Source organism: Sus scrofa, chromosome 1, assembly GCF_000003025.6.
Source record: "Sus scrofa isolate TJ Tabasco breed Duroc chromosome 1, Sscrofa11.1, whole genome shotgun sequence".
Classification (NCBI taxonomy): domain Eukaryota; kingdom Metazoa; phylum Chordata; class Mammalia; order Artiodactyla; family Suidae; genus Sus; species Sus scrofa.
In genome coordinates, this window is record NC_010443.5 from 126,586,331 (window position 1) to 126,601,813 (window position 15,483).

Sequence of the window (15,483 nt, forward strand, 5' to 3'; positions counted from 1 at the left end):
GGTCAGCTACACTCCAGCCCCTCCCACATCTTCCTATCTAGACAATGGCTCCCTTTTCTCCTACCTTTCATAAAGACCACCAGGATGTCCAGGAACTCTCGGAAGGACAGGTAGCCATTTCCGTCCTTGTCAGCCAGAGAGAACATGGACTCCACAAACATGTCCTGGGGCTTGAGGCCCAGGGACTCAGCAAACTCGGCCCGGCTCAGCTCACATGTCAGGGCCTCCCGCACCTTCTGTGATGAGTCCAAGGGCAGGGCCCCTGCATCCGCCTGGTCAATGTCTAGCACCTGCACTCGGGCAGCAGCAGAGGGTGGGAGAGAAAATGACAAGGCTTCCTTGACTTGAAGGCCAGCAGAGGTTCTTGGTTCTACCTTTCAAGGTGTCTGCCCAGCACTCCCTCCCCTAAGCACTACCCCATCAACACTCTGACTCATATGTTCTACAGAGACCTGGACCCTTGGCATTAGCTGATTGGACGAGGGATGCACATCTGTTCCAAGCAGAAGATCTAGAATTGGGTCTGAGAGGTCCAGACCTGAGCACAATAGAAGGTGCGGACTACCCTGTTCCTTCAAGTGCTCAGAGACAGAGAGACAGAAGGAAGCAGGGGCACAGAAGCAGTCTGAGACAGGAGTGGCCTTGCTTGCTGATAGCTTTCCTTTTCCCGGTCCCTTCCAGGCCAGGTCATAGTCCTCCTTTTGGACTTTCTGAGACACCATTATGTCCTCAGAGTCAACTGCCCCTTTGTCAATTCTAGTTTGAGCAGGTTTCTTCTATCTCCAAAGGAGTCTGGGCTGAGAAAAAGCCTCAGCTGGGTTGAGAAAGATTTGCGCTTGGGAAGGGGGCATTCTCATCACAGGCCATCTCCAGCCCCCTATAGCCCCCTAGCCCCGGGGGGCTGCCACGGCGTAAGAATAGACAGTGAGGGAAGCAGGGCACAGAACCTGTCTTTCCTGTCTATCAACAGGGGGCCCCTAGTCCAGGCCTGGCCATGATTTAATGAGCTAAACTTTGTTACTTCAAACAAGGTGCTTTAGTGGGGCTAGAGGCAAGAGACCTGGGTTCATGTCCTAGCTCTGCCACCTGCTCAGAGCATGACCTCAGGTAAGTCTCTTCAGTTGTCTGGCATTCATTTCCTTGCCTGCCCCACTTATTTCACAGGGTTATTGTGAGAATCAAGGAGAGCTTGTATGGAAAATGCTTTGAAAGCTGAAAGCACTGTGCAGATAGAAAGGATTGGCATCTGTATCCAAAGATACAGTAACATACCCTCAGCTCTCAGCACAGGGAGTTCCCAGAGCCCTAGATCCCAAACTGAGAGGAGGTGCCCAGGTCCTGCCTGGGCCCTGGCAATGAGTCATCCCAGCTGGGGTCCCTCCATTCTGGTGCATACTCAGGTTCAATTTGTTGGAGGAGTGAGTGACATGCCATGTTCCTGGCATATAATGAATGACCATTCAATGGTGGCTTCCCTCATAAATCTTCTCCCCAGCCAGCCAACCCTGCTCCTCCTCAAACAATTTTTTGCCCTTCCACTTGCACCTCTGCTCAGTCCTTCATGCTTTTTCCTTCTGAGCCAAAATTTTTCCAACTTTTTTTGAGCATTTGCCAAATCTCACCTCCGCCATGACTTTACACCAGCCTGAAGCCTCGCTACACTTTCTGAACTCCTAGACCACTTATTTCCTGAATCTCTTTTGTAGCTGTCATCCTTTGCCAGTTATCTTCCTTTCTACACTTGTCCCATCTTTCCACTGGGATGATAAACTTCCCCAGTGGTAGCCCATGATGAATTTATTACATTGCCCAAGCTTCTCCTCTTCACTGTTTGGCTCCTAGGCTGCCTGGGCATATAGGAACTTGAGTCCTTGCATTTCTCTTCCTATATTGTTTTCCCACATCCTCCTAATAGTCTCAGAAATCTTCAGGGTGGGCATTAATGTCCCATAGAGGCCTCTGGCAGCTGTGCTGTCCCAAGGAGGGGTGACCAAGGGCTCTCACTGCCTCTCTACCCCTTACTGCTCATCTCACCCAGGCTTCTCTGCAGCCATCTGGGCAGGATGAGCTGAGTAAGGGCAGAAAAGTGGGCATCCCTGAGCAGAGAAGTGGCACATGCCAAAAAGCCCTTTTCCTGGGCACTGTCTCCCTGGAGTCTCATAGATGAGGATGGCAATGGGAAGTGAGCAGGAGCATCTCCTTATAGAAAGGTCAGGTGACTTGGTCAAAAATCACAGTAGAGATGATTATTAGCTGAGAACTCAGGGCTTCTAACTTTCCCTGGAGTCACCCCATGGTCTCATGCAGATAGGGGCACCACCACAGTCAGACACGCAAGGACAGATCTGATCCCACGTACACACCTGGGAGAAGAGGTGCCGGAAAAAGGTCTCCAGGAGGTGACTCCGCTGCTCCCGCGTCACAGCTGCCCTCATCAGCTCCTGCTCCCGAAGTTCCCACTCCTGGAAGCTCAGCCCACTCTCCTTCAGAGCGCTCTGAAGGTTTTCCACCATCACCTGCCGCTCCTCCTCCAGGTCAAACATAAGCACCTATGGAGGGAGCAGTAGGGAGAGCAACCACATGTCAAGGCCTCATGAGGCCAAGAGCTTTACATGAATTTTGTTAGAGACAAGGATGGCACTTAAGAGAACCCCTTCAAAAGAAATATTGTTATCTCCTGGGCTCAGTGAGTTAAGTGGCTTGCTTGTAGGCATAGGGGTAGCGTTCAAGGCTCATCTGCAATGCCATTCTCCCCTCTTTGTTCCTTACTGGAGAAGAGAGGGGAAGGCAGAAGGCAGAGGTGAGTCAGAGCCAGAGCTGAATATCAGCCTCTGATTGAGCTTACTCCCTAATCTCTAACAATTCACTGGATCCTGCAAACTGGACACCAAAAAGAGGGCTTTACTTCTTTCAAGTACTCCCAGCTAGGGCCTGCCAGGGAGTCCTTAAAAAAGAAAAGGGCATACTATATCTGCAAGGTTAAGAAGGGACTGCGGAGACCATGTCATCCAACAGGCTCAGAGCAGGACAAACATGTTTAAATTTATCTCTCTATCAGGAACTACAGCCAGGGATTAGAAGCCAGAAACCCTGCCTGGCCCAATGTTCCCTCCCCTCCACCTGGCTACCTTTTTGGCTCTGGCTGTGGACAAGGAGCCAGGGGCTGGCTAGGTCGTACCAGGTCATACTCCTTGGGGATCTTGAGCAGCAGGGTGCGGCGTCCGTGGTTGCTGGACAGGATGAGGTTCACCTGCTGTGGGGGCCGCAGCTGGATGGTGCGGAGCACGGAGAGCCTGCCATCCATCACGTGGATCTGGCCGGACTGCAGGTGCACAAGTACAGGCCGGCAGGGCTCCTTGCGGCCCTGCCATTCCAGTGCTGGAGAGAGACAGGGCTGGGTCAGCAGGGGTCTGCGTGGTGGGGAGGAAGAGGTCCAGCTCTGGGCTGGAGTTGGATCAAGGCCTCTAACCTCCTTGCCCCTTGTGGGATACTGAGGGTCATCCACTCCCGACAATCCTGCTATGCCTCTTGCCCATGAGAAGTATAAGTACCATTTCCTGAGTATTTACTATGTGCCCAACATTGCACCAAGTGCTTTGTATGAACCTCCTTTATCTAATCTTCATAAATCTATGAGGTAAGTGCTACCATTATTATCATTTTACAGATAAGAAAAAAATGTTTTGGAGAGATTAAAAAATTTGCCGTTTCCAATCCTCAGTGAGCATGACTCTAGACTTTCATTAATCACTTCTCTGTTGCCTGAAATTCCGGTGTGAGACGCCACATAGCAGCAGCTGTCAGGAATTTGTGCGTCATAGTAACCCTGTGAAATGTAGGCAGGGTCCTGTGACTCCTCCCCATGAGTCTATCACATTCTTTCTATTTGGGACCACTGGGAGGAGCTAAGGAAGACAGAGGACTCCAGGTCCAACTTCCACCTAATGTCTCTATGGCTCTTCTCACCTGCCCTAGCCTGCCTGGAGGCCTAGAAAAGGGAAGCCTTTTCCTCAGGCTGCTGTGGGAAGAGGGGTCTATAGCCCAGAGTCATGTCCTCCCCACTCCCACCCGAGCCAGCCCCAGGCCTACCTTTCATGCCCCCCACGAGCTTCTCACACATGATACTCTGGCGGTTCTGGACCTGGAGCCTCTTAAAATTTCTCCTCCGGAGCTGGGCAACAATCCAGGCACTGAGCAGGCTCACTGAGAGGGTAGAGGCAGTAGGATGCTCGGAGGAAGGTGGGGGTCTGGGGAGATCAGTGGCTTCTTTCCCAGGCTCCTTGGCAACACCCCCTGCTTTCTCACCTCCTAGGTTACCCACTCAATTGTCTCAAATTATGAAGCTCCCTGAGGGAGGAGTTGCTTTGGGAGGCTTTGGGTAGTATCTAAGAGGCCTGCCCAGCCTCCCCTGCTTTCATCACTCAGGTCCCTTCCCAGCCAGAGACTAAGGCAAGAGTCCTTGTGCCAGAGCCTGGACTCACTCCGCCAGCCATGTCCCTCCTGCTCTGAGGTTTTCTTCATCTGCCCAATGCAACAGTACTCTGCATGGCTAGTTGGTCGGTCATCGTTAATGGAAACACTTCAACCCCACCCCCTAGCTTCCACCTCTCGCCCAGCCCCTCCCTGCCCATAACTTTTACCCAGGGGGAAGCAGCACAGAGTCCCAATGGTGACCCCAAAGCCAAATCCACTGCCTTTAAAATAGTCCCGCATGATGAGGGGAGCACAGGCTGGCAGGTCCTTGGTGCTGAGCTGTCTTGGCTGTGGGCAGGGGTCTCCTGGGGAGACAAAGGAAGATATAATCCTCGGGGTTTCTGGGCCACAAGGATCACTGAGAAGGTTAGGGTGGCAGAAAGAGTTCTGAGTAGCAAAGGGCAGGGGGCTTCTTACCCCTACCATTGTACCAAGAATGTGGCATTTGCCCTCTTGGGTAGCAAGTGGGATAAAAAAATGAACCTCAACCAGAGTTCCCATCGTGGCGCAGTGGTTAACGAATCTGACTAGGAACCATGAGGTTGAGGGTTTGGTTCCTGGCCTTGCTCAGTGGGTTAAGGATCCTGTGTTGCCATGAGCTGTGGTGTAGTTCACAGACGCGGCTCGGATCCTGAGTTGCTGTGGCTCTGGCGTAGGCTGGCAGCTACAGCTCTGATTAGACCCCTAACCTGGGAACCTCCATATGCCTCAGGAGTGGCCCTAGGCAAAAGGCAAAAAGACAAAAAAAAAAAAAAAAAGGAACCTCAACCTATCTCTCCTTTACACATATGTACACACACACACACACACACACACACACACTCTCACACACTCACACACACTCTTCCCTCATCATTGCTGTGGGATTAGGATATCCTTAAGATATTCTTATTGTACTTCACCCTCCTCCTGTTACAACTATCCTGGCCAAAAGCTGGCCTCCAGGCCAGATCTCTCTGCTTCTCAGTCCTGCCCTTGCTTGGGCACCTGCTGGAGTTGTGGAGAAGGGAACGTACACAGCTGTATGTGGCCACCCAGGACCACAGTTCCCGAGGGCAGAACCACACCTCACTGTCCTCCTTGGAATCCAGCCTCACTGAAGCAAGCTTACAGCTGAAGAGGGATGAGGCGCCAGACCCCAATCCCTGCCAAGTGCCCCCTGGCCACTCACCAGCATGCCAGAAAAAGACGTTGGGCTGCAGGGCACCAGGGGTCATGTTGGTAACAGCTACTAGAACATCCCGTAGGGAAGTGTTTCTGATCTCTGCGATCTCTTTTTCAGAGAATAGCCTGGATGTGGGAGAGGTGGGGAGCTGTTGAGGTGAGAGAGAGAGAGGCAGGCCCCCAGGTCCAGAACTCAGAGGAAGAAAAAGACCCAGAGGGGTTGGGAAAGGAGTGATGGGAATCAAGGGCCCATGGGTGCTGTTTACAGGCTGAGGTAGAGTCTAAGGCGGGAATCCAGGTGGGCCTTACCCATTCTTGGTGTTCTCAAACCAGTAACGGTCACCATCCCTCAGTCGCACAAATTGATCGAGGACAATTGTGCTGAAGAGGGGTCCAGGGTCCCCATAGCTCTCCAGGAGCCCCCCAGGGAGTAGTTCCAGCCGGGACAGGTCCTGGTTGTACAGAGCAGCTGTGGCCTCCAGCACCTGGGGCCAAGGGACAGGAGTGAGTGCAAAGACCTAGCACCTGCCCTCTGGCCAAGAGGTGGCTCCCAGGGATCAGCTTCAGGGGTAATCATAATAAATGACAGTGATAATAACTCTCTTATCTCTGGGTACTGCTTTGAGTGCTTTCCATACGTTAATTCATCTACAAGAACTCTTTCACAGATTCAGCTGCCTATTTTATAAAGTTGGAATGAAACAGGCAGTCAGTCCCCTATGTTACTTGTTTTGAAAGGTATGAAAGTTGAAGGGTCAAAATCAGCACAAACGATGAATGGTAGAAAAGGTTTCTCTTCTTTAGAGGTAAAAAAAGTTTTTGAAAATCAAATTCCTGCATATACACTGCCTTTTATTTTATTTTTTTATTTTGTCTTTTTAGGGCTGTACCTGTGACATATGGAAGTTCCCAGGCTAGGGCGAACCAGAGCTACAGTTGCTGGCCTATACCACAGCCACAGTATTCAGCATCCAAACTATGTCTGCAAACTACACCACAGCTCATGGCAACACTGGATCCTTAACCCACTGAGTGAGGCCAGGGATCAAATCCAAGTCCTCATGGATACTAGCAGGGTTTGTTATTGCTGAGCCACTACAGGAACTCCTATGTTGCCTTTTAGAGAGAGTCTTCAACAGTATATGAGCGGTATCGTCTACCTGACCTTTACTTTAGTTCTTTTCTCCACAGGCAAATAAGCACTTAACCAGCTAAATTCCAGTGAGGCCCAGTTGAAGTTAAAGATTTGCTACTTTTGGGTACAGCTGTTGACTCCTATCTACCTACTGATTTTATAAAGTTTATAAGCCCCATGTGCATATCATTTCTTTACAGCCTTTCAACAATCTGACAAAATAGTAAGGGAAAAAGCAATTAAATAGGCACACAATTGTAGAAGCACTGCTGTGCCAAGATGCTAAGACAGCTAAAACTGGTCTGTTGGCTGGCAGTCAATGCCACTTGCCTAGGTGATAGCTCAGGGTATGACAGGGGACGCCCCAAAAGCAGCTCAAATATCACTGGACAAAAGTATATGTTGTTCCTGAGTCAGGAACCTTCTAAGCCAATTTAGGGAGCTGTTGGGAAGAGTAAAAGAGTAAATGGTATGAATGCTATTAAGTGCCTCACATGCAATAGATGCTCAATAAACACTTGCTGGATCTGCACAGTCAGAGTCTAAAGCTTAATTCTGCTGGTTTGGTAACCTCCATCCTGGTGTATGATACTGGAAAAAGTGACCTGGGGGAGCCCTGCCCCTCTCACCAGGTGCTTGTCTCTGGTGCCTGTGTCTTGCTGCCCATCTTCCATATCTCAAACCAGTGTGCTCTGGTCCTCCCACCCTGCCCTCTGGGTCCCAACCCTCCTCACAATGCCATCACTCCGGGAGAGTGCAGGGTTGATGTCCTGCCATCTGGTAACTGGAGGCAGGCCCAGTCTTGCCCTGGCCTTCGTGTAAGAGGGCAGGCCCAGATCCCGGCCCCGCTGCAGGCAACTGGCCAGGTGGTCTGTGCGAGAAAACTTCAGTGGCCCAGGCCAGAAATCTGGGGATGAGATACCAAAGAGTCTGAGGGAGCTCCTCTAGCCCATGCCCCAGGTGCCAGCCAGCACCAGGGGGGCCTGAGCATAGAGAAGGAGCAGTGGTCAGCAGATCAGAAGCTCTCAGCAGTGAAAGGATGCAGGCTCCCAGACGTGGGCACCCCTCCCTGCCTGGCTCTGGAGGTCCAGTTGAACCTCCTCCCAGGGGCCAGGGGTGCATTATAGGAACAGTTTCAGCCTCACCTTGCACATCCTCAACCACCATGTGGTCCTCTCGCTCAGCAATCTGGGAGGCCATACCCAGCAGCAGCGCATCCACATCTTCAGCTCTTTGTAGGTTTGGGTGCTTTGGGGAGTGGGGAGGGGAGAGGGATGTGGCTAATGAGGCTAGAGGTTGGGCAGCCAAGCTCCCTCCACCTACACAGTCTGTCTTCTGGGTCCACCAAGTCCCACTGTTTGCTCCTATAATCACCCTCTTCTACAGGGTGATTCCCCACTCAGGGTGAACAAGGTACCCATCCAAAGCCCATGCTGCTAGGACACAGGTCTTCATAAGCACAAGGGATCTAAAACTTTACTTCTCTTTTAGGAAATTTGATGGTATGGTTGACAAAGGCATAAGATCTAGGTCTTGGTCCTTGCTCTGTTAGTAACCAGTTGTGTGACAGGACCTCTCTGAACTCAGTGTCCTGCCTTCATGAAAAGGGCATTAGGGATTAATAAAATAATAAAATAAGTAAAATTAAAAAGGGATTAACAGGGCAAAAAGGTCTCTTACAACTCAGCTCCATGACTCTGATTCTATGCTTTCCTCCCACTTGCCTTCCCCTCTTATGGACACTCTACAAAGAGTATCTGATTTTGCTTTTAAGTCAGTGCTCTTCACCCATACTGGCCTGGTTCAGATGGACAGATTATCCCTGATAATCTCTCGGAATCCCTCCCTCCACCTTCCCCCAACACACGCACACATTCATGTGCTGCCCTGGGTGTGTCTAATTGGGAAGTTTCCTGGGGGGCTGGGGTATCCCAGTGCTTACAGGAGACCCAGAGGTATCAAGGAAGCAGGAAAACCTAAGAGGAAGCAATGGACGTAGAGCCACACATGCACAGTCTCCACTATGCCTCAAACAGCCCTAAGGTGGGGGTGGAGGGCTGACAGGTGGAGGGCTGACGTTTGACAGTGTACAGCTACCTGGTCATCGCAGACATTGGGAGGGGAGATGGCTGAGGCACCCCAGGCTTCCTCTTCCACCCCAGCCCAGCCCAGCTGGATGCCTCAACCCTCCTTCCCACCTTCACACACCTCAAACACAAACACACCCACACCGCAACATACACATATACCCATCCACATATGTGTCCCCAGCCCTGACCTCTCGGCTCCAGTAGCTGTTGCAGACCCGGAGAGCTCTGGAGACACTTGAGTTCCTATTGATGACCCCCTGGAAGTGGCAGCTGGCGTTTCTGAAATGCAAGGAGCAGGTTAGTGGTGACTGAGCCTATGAAACCCTAAAGTCCGGCATCAGCTCTGGTCTCCAAGGCTAGAGGCAAGGGCCCCAGGCCATTGCTTCCTTGAGGTGGTATGTGTTCAGGGTAGGTCCTGAACAGTCTGATTTTTGAAATGTCCCTCTCCCCACATCAGATCAGACATCTAAAAATGTAGCCTATAGTTTGCCACATTCCTCCCTCTCTCTCTTCACATATATATGTAGGTAGATAGAGAGATATAGATATATAAAATCTGTCAACTGAAAGAAAAAAATCCACAACATAAGAGTTATGAGTTTCAATTTTATTGGTGGACCTTACTGAGAACTATAGCCCAGGAAACAGCCTCTCAGTAACTGAGGGGACTGCTCCAAAGAGCATACATATATGATTTTGGTTAGGAAATGGGTGCAGTCAAGCATACATCTCAGTAAAATGATATTGCTGGTCACAAGGATCAGACATATTAGTTAATGATTTTGTGTTTTACTATTTATGGGAAGATGCAAGAATCTGGGTTCATTACAATTTTTTTCTTGAACTATCTCTGTCTTTCTACCTGCTTTTTTTTTCTGTTTGTTTTTGTTTTTTTCTAAACTGTCTTTCTGTTTTTCTAAAGCGCAGAGTGCCTTATCCTGTTTTTTGTCCTGAATTCCTTTACACAGTGCACTGTCAGAAGGCAGCTTTAGTGACTAATGACTTGATCCTTGCAGAAGTGAACAGTGGGAAACATTCTTTATATATATAAATATATAGATAGATAGATATACACATTCTTTATATATGTATATAAATTACAAAATTTAAAACAGATTAATTATTCTTTTGAAATTACTTGTTTATGGATAACTCAATTACTGCAATTTCTTGACCATCATCAGCCATATCCTGAAATTGGCTCTTGAATAATGTAAAATGTTTTTTTTTTTTTTTTTTTTTTTTTTTTTCTTTTTAGGGCCGCACCTGTGGCATATGGAAGTTCCCAGGCTAGGGGTCGAATCAGAGCTGTAGCTGCTGGCCTACACCACAGCCACAGCAACACAGGCTTCAAGTCAAGTCTTCAACCTACACCACAGCTCACGGCAACGCCCAATCCTTAACCCAATGAGGAAGGCCGGGGATTGGACCTGAGTCCTCATGGATACTAGTCAGATTGGTTACCATTTTGCCAGGGTGGAAACTCCATGAATCGTTTTAAATTATAATGCAATCGTTAAAAAAAAAAAAAAAAAAAAAAGACTGGCCTGCTTTACTTTATATTCTTTTTTTTTTTTTGGTCATGCCTGTGGTGTGTGGAAGTTCCCAGGCCAGGAATAGAACCCTCGCCATAGCAGTAACCTTTGCCACAGCAGTGACAACTCTGGATTCTTTTTTTTTTTTTTTTTTTTTTTTTTTTTTGTCTTTTTGCCATTTCTTGGGCCGCTCCCGCGGCATATGGAGTTTCCCAGGCTAGGGGTCTAATCGGAGCTGTAGCTGCCAGCCTATGCCAGAGCCACAGCAACGCGGGATCCGTCTGCAACCTACACCACAGCTCACGGCAACGCCGGATCGTTAACCCACTGCGCAAGGGCAGGGATCGAACCCGCAACCTCATGGTCCCTAGTCGGATTCGTTAACCACTGCGCCACGACGGGAACTCCACAACCCTGGATTCTTAACCTGCTGAGCTACCAAGGAACTCTTATATACTTTTAATGTAATATATGTATTTTTAAAAGTTCCATTTTCTTTTTTTTTTTTTTTTTTGTCTTTTTGCCATTTCTTGGGCCACTCCCGCGGCATATGGAAGTTCCCAGGCTAGGGGTCTAATTGGAGCTGTAGCTGCCAGCCGAGCCGCATCTGCAACCTACACCACAGCTCACAGCAACGCCAGAGCGTTAACCCACTGAGCAAGGGCAGGGATCAAACCCGCAACCTCATGATTCCTAGTTGGATTCATTAACCACTGCGCCACGATGGGAACTCCTGGGGGTCCTTACTTTATGAAGAAAGAGAGAAGATAGAGGAGAGAGAAAGGAAGGGCCCCCAGATTACAAGGAATAAAAAGGGAAGTGCTGACACAGCAGCTGAAGGCTCTCTAATTCTGTGTATTTGGGGAAATACAAGCTGCAGGAAAGTGGACACGAAGGTGCTTAAAAGCTACAATTATGTATGTTTTTAAACAACTGTTGGTCTTCTTCCCCTCCATATTCACTGTTCCCCGGGAGAATGGGCACACTTCAAACTGATAAGCTTGTCCTGAGGGCTCCTAAGGGCAGATTTTTCTCAACTGTCACCTTCCCCTTCCAAACACACAAACATCTAAGCCCCTCCCTCACCTCATGTAGACGCCAGGGGGCACCATGGTGGAGAAGAACTGCTCAGAGGCTGCCAGAAACTCTGGGGAGATGCTGGGGTCCAGGAAAGGGCGGTATCCTTGGGGGTAGTGGAAATGAGAAAGAGGACTGGTAATATTTAGCCCTTAAACCACCCAACCTTCTACCAGACACACACCATAAAAGCTCCTACAAGCTCTCCATCCTCTCTCCCCTTCCCCTCACCTGTATACTCCTGTGGCATTTTCCGCAGAAAGCTGGGCAGCCACTCATACATAGTGATGCTCTGAGGGTCAAGAGAGGGGAAAGGGGAGGCCAGCGCTGGAGCTGCTGTCCTGAAGGGATCTGAGCCCAGGAAAGGCCTAGGTGGGAGATGAGGACCAGGCTGGGGCAGTCAGGGGAGAGTCACTCAAACAGGAGAGGGGCAGAGGTGCCTGTCCCCCACAAGGAACCAGGGGGTCGGGGAGGGCGACAGCTAAACAATAATCACTAGGAAATCTCTTGTCTAAGTAACGCTTTGCCTCCTTGTCATTTTCAGGGAGACAGTAGCTCTCGGGGAGGGGGAGGGGTGTTTCTCCGTGGGGTTGTGCAAGGAGGGACGGCTCTGGGGACCAGGACGTGGGCGAGGAGCCTTGCGACTGACCTGGTAGGTGGCGATGACCCTCTTGCGCGCGTGCTGGAAGAGCTCCTCGTCCCCCAGAGCGGGTGCTCGCGGGCCAGCTTCTGCGCGCACAGGTTGTGGTAGCGGAACCAGAGCAGGCCCAGCGCCTGCAGGAAGGGCTCGCGGTTCCCTTGCTCCGCCCCGAAGGCTGCACGCGCCGCGGGGACGCAGGGGAGAAGGTGAGCGCCGGTGGGACCGAGGCGGGTGCACCTCGCCGACCCCCGGCCCGCGTCCCCGCCCGGCCTCACCGTACAGCCCCTGCGGTCCGCGCTGCCCTGTGGCAGGGTCGGGCGGCGTCCACATGAAGAGCGGGTCCTGCGCCTGGCGGGGGAAGGCGGGGTCGGGCCCCGACGCCAGCTGCCCGCCGGAGAAGCTCCGCAGCTCGTCGCTCCAGGAGTGCGAGGAGCCATAGATGGCGCTGCCGTCCAGCCAGCCCGTCACCTCGTTGGTCTGAGGGGACGGCGGGAGCGGAGGTGGGGGCTGAGCCGGGGGTCGGATGGTCGAGGCGGGTCAGGGAGGGCGAGGGTCGGGCGCGGGTGGGAGCCTCTCCCCACCTGCCTCGGGTCCGGTCCCTCGGCCCTGCCGCCTGCCCTGCTCACCAGGTCCCGGGGGTTGCTGGGGCTCTGTCCGGTGTTGGGATCCCAGCGGCTCCTCTGGAAGGGCAGCACCACGTCCCCGCTCTTGTGCGGGTCGAACACGGGGTCTCCGGGCGGGATGTGGATGTTGAGGAACTCGGCTGGGCAGCCAGGCTTTTCAATGCTCACCAGGTCCGAGAGCACGTGGTAGCCTGCCCGCAACAGGGGAGGGCGTGGTAGGGCCACTCAGCCATGTATTTGACCCTCTCACCCCTTCCTTGAAGCTTCAAAAGCCTCAACAGCCATTATGGGCAAGTCTAAGCCTTGACCTCCCCACCCCTTCCCAAACCTCTGTCCAAACTGTTTTCATTGTCAGTAACTGGGAGGTGCCCAGTGAGGGTGCCTAGGCAATAGGGCTGGCAGCACCTGCTCTGACATGCAGCTGGGAACAGCCTTCCTAGAGGCTTCCAGTGGGACCCTGGAAAGCAAGTGTGGCACCATGGATGGCCAGCAGGAGTCAGTCACTGTGGTCAGGGTGGCTCCCATTTTGCCAGCTCACCCCAAGTGGTATTACCAGAATCAGAACCTTGCCCTGAACCTGTCCTAGGAGCCCCAGGGGCAGAGTGAGAACAGAGTCCCACCAAGAGTCCCTACCAGATTATTTCCATGCTCCTCTATCCCCACTCCCATCAACGGCTCAAGGTGGGGGCAGATCCCTGTCTCCCCTAACCAGACATTCTCTCCCTGCTCCCACACCTACCCCAACCCATTGCCTCCCCTTGCATTTCTCAATCCCTCCCTCAGACCCTCCATCACTTCTCTCTCTCACTCCCTGACTCCCCCCTCGGACCCAGAGGTGTCCAGCTAGTCCTACTGGCCTCCTTTCCCCAGAGGTTGAGTCCCTTACCAAAGAAGACCCCCAGCACTGTGCGGTTTCTCAGGGAGGCCTGCCCTGCAGGGCCCCTCATGGCGGTGTTGCTAAGGTCTCGGGGGTTGGGCAGGTGGGGCTCTCCCAAGGGCTGGTACACACCATCTGCATAGCTGGCTGGAACCAGGCGCTGCAGCCGAGAGCCTAGAGAAGCAGGGGCAAGGACAAGGATGAACCCTCAGGGAGGCCCCCCTGACCTCTCTCCCAGGCTCTCTCCATATCACAGATCCTAAAACTTAGGAACAGGTGAGCCTTTGCTGATACCTGCCAGCCCTTGGCCCTTAGCAGTGGATACCACCCTGATCCTGGGGCTCTGTCTCCACTTGGCTCTCACTTACCTTTGCTGCCCCACTTGTGCTCCATGAGGTTGTTGTACCACCCATCAAATCGCTGCACCTCCCATGAAATGGAGTTCCGAGCTCCTGTGCGAGAACAGAGGGAAGGGGCAGTTTGAATAAGTCAGTACATGAGAGCACAGGCAGGCCTGCAGGATATGGGTCTTGTGGGGCTGGCACTTGGAGCAGCAGAAAGTGGACAACCAGCACAGTGTGGGAAGTAGGGTATAAAGGGAGATCACCCAGGACAAAGTGATGCCCAAACTCAAGCTCAATTTTTAAGGCTACTCAGTGAGGAAAATATGGCCAGGAGCACTAAAGCAGTGGTAGCCAGTGTGTGCTGATAAGTGGCCTCAAAGAGGAAGAGGAGGGTGGAGGAGAACAGTGGTGATGGGCAGGGAGCTTTCCTACTGCCATCACACCTTTGCTCCCTGCGGGACACAGCAGGACAGAAACTACTGCCAGTCCTAAAACATCATGCAGAGCAAGGACCAGCCACTCTTCCACCTAGGCAAGGAAAGACATGTCATTCCGTGACTCATTCCTGGGCAGGGGCCGTATGGAGAGGGGCTTGGCCCTTTCCTATTGAGCAGAGCCCAGAGTAAGGGCATGAGCCATGGGCTATGGCTTTGAGGCCTGCTGCTGCTCTGGTCTTTTCCCTAGTTTCTTGGGTGGGATCAGGGACCGCCTGGTCATGTGGATAACCTTGCCACCTCCTCTTCCAAGTCATCATGTTCCCCATATAATTCCTCCTATTGACCCTATTATATTCTCCAAAAACTAGGGTCTAGGAGGAAGCACTCAGCTATTGAAGGATGAACTCAGGCAGTGGGAGCAGAAGGAATGATCCACAATCAGAGATGGAGCAAGAGTCCTTTTGGTCAGTAAAGCAGATGACCAGCCAGATTCCTTTCCCCAAACTAGGAGGCTATAGGGCTAAGGCTCCCTCTCTGCTTACCTCAGAGAACAAAGAAAAGGACTCTCAGCCAGAAAGACCCATCCCTCTAGTTATCTCTCCCCTCAGATCGAGGACAGGATCTCAGAGCTACCTTCCTGCCCCATGCTAGAGGAGTACTCCTGTGAGTGCCTACATACACTCATCAGGGGGTCTGAGAGGGAAGAGGACTCAGGGCCTGATGTTGGAGCAAAGAACTAAGGATCCAGGACTTGGGGCAGGAACGAGGGCAGCCACATACATGTGATCTCTAAAATAAGATGAACTGGTGGCAGAACAAGGAAGGCACCTCTTGGGGAAGGTATAGGGGAGAATGCTTCTTGGGAATAAGAGCCAAAACCTGGGGGAAAAAAAGGGAACTCCAAGGCCAAGGCAAGGAGAGGACTGGGAGGAATGAGAATGTGAGCAGTTTTGGCCAGGGAGAAGCTGCAGGAGCCATCTCACCATCCTATTGCCTCCAGCCAGGACTGATCATTCCATAGATCTCTGCTTTCCCCTCTTGCATCCCCATCCTGATGATCAAGGACTTGCTCTTTTAACCTAATTTGT

At 51.7% G+C, this 15,483-nt stretch overlaps 1 protein-coding gene across 1 annotated transcript in view; it reads right to left on the reverse strand.

Annotated features, from left to right (window-relative positions):
* DUOX1 (dual oxidase 1) overlaps positions 1-15,483 on the reverse strand; it is a 30,552-nt gene that overhangs the window by 13,798 nt on the left and 1,271 nt on the right. Inside the window, 18 exon segments of the mRNA NM_214096.2 lie at positions 65-290; positions 2,364-2,549; positions 3,179-3,378; positions 4,090-4,203; positions 4,641-4,778; positions 5,645-5,763; positions 5,947-6,122; positions 7,507-7,679; positions 7,918-8,020; positions 9,051-9,141; positions 11,484-11,580; positions 11,706-11,766; positions 12,124-12,173; positions 12,176-12,289; positions 12,390-12,591; positions 12,741-12,928; positions 13,624-13,788; positions 13,983-14,066. Coding sequence (NP_999261.1) covers positions 65-290; positions 2,364-2,549; positions 3,179-3,378; positions 4,090-4,203; positions 4,641-4,778; positions 5,645-5,763; positions 5,947-6,122; positions 7,507-7,679; positions 7,918-8,020; positions 9,051-9,141; positions 11,484-11,580; positions 11,706-11,766; positions 12,124-12,173; positions 12,176-12,289; positions 12,390-12,591; positions 12,741-12,928; positions 13,624-13,788; positions 13,983-14,066 — 2,487 coding nt within the window.